General features: G+C 46.5%; 1 protein-coding gene across 1 annotated transcript; it reads right to left on the reverse strand.

The window, feature by feature from the left end:
• Window positions 1-597: 597 nt before the first annotated feature.
• SLC35D1 (solute carrier family 35 member D1) lies at window positions 598-8,657 on the reverse strand. The gene is made up of 12 exons (XM_053470036.1): window positions 8,467-8,657; window positions 7,329-7,362; window positions 6,922-7,008; window positions 5,906-5,973; window positions 4,657-4,728; window positions 3,710-3,778; window positions 2,993-3,095; window positions 2,750-2,842; window positions 1,663-1,730; window positions 1,428-1,506; window positions 962-1,044; window positions 598-714 (listed from the first exon to the last, which is right to left on the reverse strand). Exons 1-12 carry the CDS (start codon window positions 8,655-8,657, stop codon window positions 606-608), a joined length of 1,056 nt encoding a protein of 351 aa, XP_053326011.1. The 3' UTR covers window positions 598-605.
• Between the last annotated feature and the right edge of the window lie 884 nt (window positions 8,658-9,541).

Consider the following 9,541-nt stretch of genomic DNA (forward strand, 5'->3'; position numbering starts at 1 on the left):
AACTCGTTTACTCGTTCTCAGTACAAACCAAGAATCCACCGTCAGATCACATGACCTAGGCGTGGATTTAATTAAAAAAAAAAAACAAAAAAAAACAACCTTTTAACGAGCCAAAGTTTCTTGTTTTCCAAGCTGTTCTAAGGAAAAGTCACCATAAACGTCCACACCACCCCGGGGCGGCTGTCATATCTGCTACATAGGCCGGGGCCATGTACAAAGCCCCTGCTGACCTTTTCAATGCAGTCAATGCTTTAATACAGCGTCCTGACAGATACTGCAGTCAGCGAGGGCTATTAAATAAAAAAAAAAAAAAAAAAGTTTGAAATTTAAAATACATTTTCGGTGATCCCGTTCACTTATTACAAAAAAAAAAATTAAAAAAACTGATAAAAATTAAACATTAAAAAGTTTCACCTCCCCGCAAAACGCATCGGAGCTCGGAGATTATAAAAATACATATTTCTGCTGCTCTTGCCCTTTCATCGGTAGCAGTCCGTTCTAAAAAAAAAAAAAAAATCTATAAAAAAGGGTATTTGAAATTACGAAATGTGCAAATTAGCGGGAGGTGCGGATTTCGTGCTCCTCGCGTTGGTGCTGCGCTCCGGTCATACGGCGCTTTTCCCTTTAATGTCCAGTTTGGCGATGGATTCCGGCTGCTTGGCCATATGCTCTTCTCTAAACGTGATGTACGAATACACCAGACTACCGGCAATACTGAAAGAACCGGAAAAAGGAAAAAAAACTATTAAAGAGAAACGCGTTGGCAGCATTTGATATTTTAATGAAGGACGGCTGTAGTGCACATTCACGCCGGGATCATATATCTGCATTATTACCTGCAGATCGTCCATCATCTCCCCTCTAAAAATAAACGAGGATCTGAGCAAATTTTATAATAAAAAAAAAAAAAGAAAAACTTCTGCTCTTTTTCAGCATTTTTGTCCCAAACAAAATTTCATACCTGATATTCAAGCCCAGGAAATTTGTCCACGAGAAAATATAATCTCCTCCAAAAAACATCCCGATGTAGGTAATTAAAATATTCTGCATAAAAAGAAAAGAAAAAAAATGTTCTGAAAGCCTCACCCGATACATAAGAGATACTTTTATACAGAGTATTTGATACATTGAACCCCCCCCCTCAGCAAGGATACAGATAATATCTATAGGTGGTGCCACCAGCCAATCACCAGCAACACAGAGCACGAACATGTGATTGGCTGCTGCTGCTCCCAGTGACTGCAATGTTCTACTGAGCATGTGCAAGGAGTGTACCTGTGTATGCTCTCTGTATGCAGTAGAGGCAGCTGGGGGAGGGGTTAAGAGGCAACTAAACATGAAAACAGGACCTTTCATTCAGCATCTGGTACGGAACGTTACGTCCCGCTAGTCAATTCTTAAATAATTAAATTTAATTAAAAACGTACCTTTATACAGCCGACGATAGTCGTCGTCAGCGCGGAATTATACTGAGTGCAGAGAACCGTAGAATACATCAGCACGAAACTGGAAGAAAATAACGTGAATTTAAATAAATGAATAAAAGCTCTTTAGTTAATAATTCGGTATCGGCGGCATTAACAGCGTCGGGAGATATAAAGCATCTCATCCGTCTGAATCCCCGCTCCAGGCTGCCGCCGGCGACCACCGAGCAGAACTTACCCCATGACGCAGGACAAGGTGAACTCCACCACGAAGAAAAAGTCATTCCACCCGTCGTACTCCACGGCCTAAGGGAACAAGGGGTTAAACGCGTCAGGCATCTCCTAAAGAAACGATTCTCCCCATTCACACGCGCCACTTTGCAAAAAGAACCAGGACTTAATATAAGGTTAAGAAAGGGGGGGGGGGGTACAACTGAAAAACGCAAGCCAAATAAATCTGATGTTTCCATTACATCATCCCGTTGCCACATATGCAAATTAAATATCACTGGTTAATCTGCATACGGTGCTGCATGGAGGCAACCAAATAAAAGCGGACCGGATTCAGAGTATTTAATGTAATGGAATTAAGACAAAGCTACCCCCAAGGGCATTTACTGTAGCATGTGCTGCCTTATCACTTAACCCTTTACTGGCAGGTATAGAAGATGCACTTTTGGGTATACCAAACAAAACAGTTAATATAGAAGGGATAATGGCCTACACAGCTTGCAGGAATAGGTGGAACAGCCTCCCAGCAGAAGTGGTAGAGGGTATTAAACATGCATGGGATAGACATACGGCTCCTGAATCTAAGACGAGACCAACGACTGATTAAGGTTTGAGTCTTTACAGCAGGAGAAACGGGCAGACTAGACGGGGGCCGGATGGGGCCGGTGATGGCAGATTGTTGGTTTCCCTCGATCTCCAGCTTTACGTTTTGGAATTTGGAAAACAAGCTCAGCGGAAAATATTTGTATTCGGCTTCAGTAACGCCAGATGCAGCCGGGACAGTTAATCCCGGTGACCGTCTCACGGGGGCTGATCCGCTAAATGCAGTCCCTGCCCAGTATAAAGGAGACAGAATGTGTCATACCCACTGTAGCAAGCAGCCTTTATCTAGGAGTGGGGGGGCAATATATTGATTTAAAAAAATGCAGATTTTGCCACATTCTGCCCCCCCCCACCCCCAACAGCCCATTTACCTTTACACTAAATATACAGGAAAAGCACAAGTTCTGGGAATTTTTCTCTTCTCTTTAATCCCAGATCCACCGACCCCCCAATCATAACATTCCCTGCGGAATCGCGGGGGTCGCCCGTACCTTGTGGATGTCGCCTGTGAGATACGCGATGCCCAGAGTCGGAAGGATCATGAACAGGGCGTTATAATACAGGAGGCCGTATTTCCCCAACTCCTGCGCGGCGAGAAAAAAATAATAATAATATATTATATGGAAAGAAACCGATTCCTGCGCAGAGTCCCCGAAAATAAACCCCATATTCCGTTGGACCCTCTGTCGGGCAGCAACTCCCACACAGGCAGCCGGAAACCCTGGAGCCGTTACCTTCGAGTCCAGTTTCTGCTTGACGTAGGCTCCGTTAGCTGCCGTTAACACATCGTTAACCAAAATAAATATGTAACCCTCCAGATCAAACGCCAGGTCAGCGCTGCGAACAAAAACAGAATATTTCAGGCAGCTGCATATCAGCCGTTTGTATGATTCTCGCTCTGTTATCTGACCCCCGATCTACTAAACACCCCGACTCCTTATCATACTGCCTGTGGGGAACAATAGAACGGCTCAGTCTTATTTACCAAGCTGGACACACTAACTACTGAAAGTCTGTGGAGGAACGGACTTCATTAGCATCGCCATAAAGCATCAGCTCAGTGTGGTGTTTGACCCGGGAAAGTATACAGTGCTGGGGGGGTTTACATTACTGTATACGGCGCTGGGGGGTTATTACTGTATACAGTGCTGGGGGTTATATTACTGTATACAGCGCTGGGGGGGGTTATATTACTGTATACAGTGCTGGGGGTTATATTACTGTATACAGTGCTGGGGGTTATATTACTGTATACAGCGCTGGGGGGTTATATTACTGTATACAGCGCCGGGGGGTTATATTACTGTATACAGCGCTGGGGGGTTATATTACTGTATTCAGCGCTGGGGGTTATATTACTGTATACAGCGCTGGGGGGTTATTCTCAATGAGAAAACTTTCGTGGGACATCCTCTTTAATACACATTCTTGTCCCTTTAACCCTTACTCACCTGGCTGCAATAAACGCGCCGATTATCATAGAAAATACAGTCATTTGGACCCCGCGGGAGAATTTCTTCCTGTAGAGATAATAAAATAATATTTAAGTGCTGGGAGTAGCACGCGGCCTATCACTCTCAGCCATCAGATCATTTTAAAACTAGGGGGTAGATTTATTTGGGGCTGTGTTCAGAATTTACACCCAAATTTTGTGAGACCTCAGGAGACAGAACCCCCGCAAGACTTACTGAAACTGACCTCACTGATTAAACCAGTCTGGAAGGAAAGGGGTTAACCAGAACATAGGACCAGCTCTACCTGTGCGACCCGCCTAGTGCAGAAATATGTGCCTTTTACCTCTGTGAAATGACTAATTTAGGTAAAGGGTTAATGCGATCGTTAAGACTTCAAGGGCCATAAAACTGGTGATAGAATCAGGTTACTGGTTTAGGAGGATTATAGCAGAAGTGGTAGAGGGTAATACAGTGAGGGGATTAAACATGCGCGGGATAGACATACGGCTCCTGAGTCCAAGACGAGACCGACGACTGATTAAGGTTTGAGTCTTTACAGCAGGAGAAACGGGCGACTAGACGGGGGCAGGATGGGGCCGATCTGCCGGCGGGTGTTATTTTGAATTCACATTTACGTGGCATGCTTAGTAAATACGCCCCCTTTTATACCGGGACGCTCGGTCTCTGATTGCGTAGCTGCCGCGTTATCTATTTTGCCGGAATTCTAAAACATGGTTTATAAGGAAATTATTAATTACACGCGATTAACCCTTTGTGCACCAGGTAAGCCATAGCAGCGAACAGCAAACCAAACAGCCCAAGCTGCCGGGAGTTTTAAGAAATGGAAACAATTCTAAAATGAGGACAGAAGTAAAACAATAGATCGGCTCGGTCTTAATGACCCGGCCGGACACTCAGCGGAAATAGACATTAAATGATCTTACTTGAGCAGGAAGCCTTCGGCCATCATCGTAAACAAGATCGAGAAGCGCCGGAGGACGGTGAACATGGGGAGACTGCGAAACGAGACGGGAGTCCATGTTATTAACCCTTTCACGCCAGACCACAGCATAGGACTCCCCACCAGAGCTCAACAGGTTAAGCATATAGGACAACACGTTTGTGTTAAAGAGGCCGAATTGTCAGCGGGGCCCCGTGACGGCCCCCGCTGAGACAGGATTTTAGTGGCGACCGGCTGAGAGACGTAGGAGACGCGTGATTGGCTATCGGTGATTGGACTTTAAATATTTAAAGTACCTCCTGGCATCTGGCAGCCATAAACAAGCCAAAGGTCTCTATTAAATGCGTGCGCCGGACGCGTCCAATAAACCCCTCGCCGGGGGTGACGGGAAACCCGAAACATGTGATCAATAAAGTCACGGCTAGGGATCCGGTTACACGCATAAAACACGGCTAGGGATCCGGTTACACGCATAAAACACGGCTAGGGATCCGTGACCCCCAAACGAAGCCCAAGACTCTGCAACTTGCACCGGGTCCCCGACGTTTATTATTAGAGTCAGCAAAATCATTGTATTTGCAAAAAAAAAAAAAAAAAAGTGTAAATCACAACCTTACGTTTAAAAAAAGGGAAAAGAATGGAAATTTAAGAATTTTTATTTTCGCAAAACCTTACCTTTTTATTTATTTAATTCTTTTTTTTTTTTTTTTTACTTGATTTTTTAAATTATTTAAATGCATATTTTCCAGCTTAAGCCATTTTATGCAGATGTTCTCATTAACCCCTTGGTAGAGACGGCGCCGGACTCCCAAGTGACATCACAACGGCGGGACTCGCGTAAAAACATTTTAATATTAATACATATAAAAACTAAGCTGGGGATAAATCCGGAACGCGACGCAGAAATGAGACTTAAAATTAATAGCAAATCACCGGCTTTTGGGCTTGAGGCCGATCCCCCCCAAAAATAAAAATTTATAAAAACGTAATTAATATTTTTCCTTTAAAAAAAATAAAATAAAAACTGTGAAATTAGGAGTTTGGGAGTAGATTTTTTTTTTTCTTCCAAGGACAGGCCGGACGCAGCTTCGCACCAACCAGGAATATTTACTTTCCCCGACACAATGAAGTCCTTGTCCGTAATCATTTCGGGGCAGGTTTTGGGCCAATAAACGAGTCCTGTGTTTGCCGTGTGCCATGACAAATAAAATACATAATGAAATCATACATACTTCAGCTTCTTCGTGCTGAACAGTCCTGTTATTTGATTCCCGAAGTACAGAAGAGGTAGTGGAAAAGTCTGAAATGAAGAAGAACAAAAAAAAAAAACGGAGATGGAAAATTATAAAAATTCAAAAAATAAATAAAAAAATAAAAAAAAAAACTCAACCAAAAAAATAAACTAAAAAAAAATAAAAATATTTAAGTGGAAAAGTAACTTTAAACGCAACATTCTTTCACATCTTTTATAGTCTTATTTTTTGAATAGTTTTTACCGCTGTCAAACTTTATCGATAACCGACATTTTATTGTAATAGCGCGATATGGGCGGAGCTGAGAGAATATTTGCTGCTGGGACCCTCGGAGTGGGTTTAGGGGGATAAAGGGGGGGGCGCCGAAAACCTTTAAACCTTCACGATTCAATTAAAGCGGCACTCGGGCCATCACGAGACTCTCTGAGTGGTCACTCGGGCCATCACGCACACTTTCACTGAGGGGTCCCTTTACATTTTGATGGTGTGCCCCCCCCCAGCTATTTAGCATATTAAAACACTTTATTACGAGTTCCTCTGCTGCGTATCCGGCTCCTTTCACTCAATGGACAGAAGGAGTCAACGAGAAGCTTAAGCAAGACACCAGATCCAGTGAGTCTATTTTTATCCGCGTCACAGCGGTCTCCACGATTTCTCCGATTGAGACTTTTAGCTAATTTTGGGAACAGAAGGTCTGCCGACCCCCCGGTGACAACTCGGATTCCTTAATAACCCGCAGAGATAATACTCTAAGTCTTATAGAGGCTGGCTGAGGGTTATAGGGTTTGCAGAAACCCCACAGCCACAGACAACGCTTTAAAAATCCAAATATTTCATATGAATTCATTAAAAGACACGCAACAATCCATGAAATTATTAATATTTGTTTGTGAAGCTCCAGCGAGTTCCGCAGCGGCGCCCGGGAGGCCCTGGGAACCCGCGCTTCGTCACCGGCCGCTGAAGCCAGGGGTCGTCCGCGGAGGAGCGCAGCGTACCTTTCGAGGTATGTGCCGGTCGAAGTCCGGGAAATGTACCACCCTCGCTGCCTTTCCCACCCACAGCACGACTACCGTAGCCAGCATCTGCAGGGAACAGAAGAGCATTGACTTATCAGGAGGCAGCGGGCGACACCGCGTGACGTTCACCAGTCTGACATAGAAACACACAACCTGCCGGCAGATTGGCCCCCCATTGGCCCCCGTCTAGTCGCCCGTTTCTCCTGCTGTAACAAATCAAACCTTAATCAGTCGTTGGTCTCGTCTTAGATTCAGGAGCCGTATGTCTATCCCATGCATGTTTAATCCCCTCACTGTATTACCCTCTACCACCTCTGCTGGGAGGCTGTTCCACTTATCTACAACCCTCTCAGTAAAGAATAAAAAAAAAATTGTATTTTACTAACCTGGCCGAGTCCAACACATAGTGAGGAGGGAAACCTGTTTGGGCGAAAAAAACAATGGGCAGCGTTATTAGAAGATCTGTGGCTTAGAACACCTTTCATCAGCTTTCTAATAAATAACCCCCCCCAGGGGCAATTATTCCCCAGATGACAGGGAGGTCAGGAATTTCTAGAGTAATCGGGTTTCAAAGCAGCTACAGGCGGAGAGACAAATTTCAACATCTGCCGGTCGGAGTGCTGGGGGGGTCCGGCTGAGAGTGTCCGTGGGCAAGAGTCCTCCAGCACATTAAGGGTTAACCCACATTAAAATGAATGCTTAGTATTACCTCTCAGGTGCATCCGGCGGCGCTTAGAAAAACATCTAAGACTTATCGCCTTCCCAGGAGCGCTCGCCCCAAATACCCTGCGGGGCATCTTAATACCTTACCGGCCCCGGGGGGGGGGGGGCAAAAGCATTTACGGACAGGCCGGCCACTGGAAAGGGTTTCGGGGGTTAAAATAAATGACACAAAGCATTGGAATTCCTTAGACAACTTTACTTTATCTTGGGGGGGGGTGATGTCTCCTGTAACCATGGAAACGCCATAACTGCACCATGCAGGGCAGCGGAGAAGTTAGCGGGGACTGTACCTCAAGGGGTTAAAATAAACTTTAAGACACATAATAAAAAAAAAAATTGAATTAAAATAAAACAGTTTCCCCTAAAATTCAAGCAGCCAGTCCATAGCATTTATTAGATTGTAAGCTCTGCAGATCGCCGTTTGCCCCAATGAATGGCTGAGGAGACTGAGCTGCTGCACCACCCCTTTGCTACTGGGAACATTAACCATTAAAACCCTCATGGAAGCAGTGGCGGGGTAATAAATCTGCCCCATGGTCAGCATCCCAGAACACAGTCCATTAACCCTTTACTTATCGGAGAAATGACAGCATGAAACAAAGTGATCAGACTGCAGTCAGCCTGTGATGGGAGCTGTGCTCTTTCTACCGGCAGAGGTGGTAAAGCTGCACAGTCTCCCACGGGGGATGGGAGTGATGGGAGCTGTTGTGCAACAGCAGTCAGAGGTGCTGCCGGCTCCTGATGGGCTCCCTGCCATCCCTCCCAGGACTTTGCCCCCCGCTGCCCCCGGCCCCGGCCTACCCTCGGCTGGTCAGGACGCTCTTATTCACCACGACGATAAGGAAGGAGCTGAGCCCGTAAAAGGCAGCCGCCAGCAGCTTGGCGACGACGGTCATCGTTTCGGCCGCTCTGCCCTCATCACTGAGAGCCGGGGGCCGCGGGGAGGCCGCTCCTGCTGCCCGGGCATGCTGACGTCTGCTCACTTCCGCCATGACACGCAGGAGGCAGGTTTGAGAATAACGGGGAGGGGCCGGCGGGGGCAAAGTCCGTAAAAGGAGGGCCGGGGCGGGCTCAGAGGAGGACACGTTGCGAAGGGGCGGAGACAGGCAAATAGTGGGAGGGTAGCTGGCGGTGTGATGCGCGCAACAAAGGGCTCTGTGATACCACCTAAAGGGGGGGGGCAAAAGGGGCAAAAGGGGCAAAGCCGGGGGGGCAGCGCCTAAGAGAGGGGAAAGAGTCTGGGGGTCAGTGTGGCATGAGCATTGGGGGCATATGAGGGGGGATATGAGGTCAGGAAGGGGTAAGAGTCTGGGGGAGGCAGTTGTCAGGAGGGGTAACAGTTGGGGGAGGGGTTACCGATGGGGTAAATTCACTTGTTGTCTGATGATGCCTGTAGCCCAGGTCAATGGTTTCTGTCTGATCACCGGAAGCATCCGCCGGTAACCGGGACATGCAGCGTCTCCCCATCTTTAGGAAGGGATTCCGTGAAGCTGGCAGAGCCCAAGAAATACTGGGTCGGAACCAGCCCTTCAAAAACACCCGGAACACCGAGAACCGGACCAACCAACCGTGGCAACGGGTGAAACCATCGCTGATGTTTACTATAATGGAAAAGTCCGGAAACTTCAAACTAAGACTCGTTCCTCCTGCAAGGAGTTTAGAAGCTCGAAGAAAACGGGAGGAAAAAAGACCCAACGGAGGAAAGAAAGTCGCATCGAGCCAAGAGGAGGCAATAACTTTTATTGGGCCAACATCGAAGAAAAAGAAAAATCACCAAAACGAAGACGCCTGCGACGTCCGGAAGGGTTTGGGGTTTCCTTGGTGACCACAGAGGAAGCGTTTTGCTGCAGCTTCTCCTGAAGCAGCATGCTTTTTT

This window comes from Spea bombifrons, chromosome 6 (assembly GCF_027358695.1).
Source record: "Spea bombifrons isolate aSpeBom1 chromosome 6, aSpeBom1.2.pri, whole genome shotgun sequence".
NCBI lineage: Eukaryota > Metazoa > Chordata > Amphibia > Anura > Pelobatidae > Spea > Spea bombifrons.

Bases quoted from the DNA above. Each gene is read 5' to 3' on its own strand.
- SLC35D1 (XM_053470036.1), bottom strand. From the start codon at position 8,657: ATGGCGGAAGTGAGCAGACGTCAGCATGCCCGGGCAGCAGGAGCGGCC. The intron at 7,363-8,466 runs GTAGGCCGGGGC...TCGCCCAAACAG, and splicing joins AGCGTCCTGACCAGCCGAGG to GTTTCCCTCCTCACTATGTG. The intron at 3,779-4,656 runs GTAAGATCATTT...TTATCTCTACAG, and splicing joins GCCGAAGGCTTCCTGCTCAA to GAAGAAATTCTCCCGCGGGG.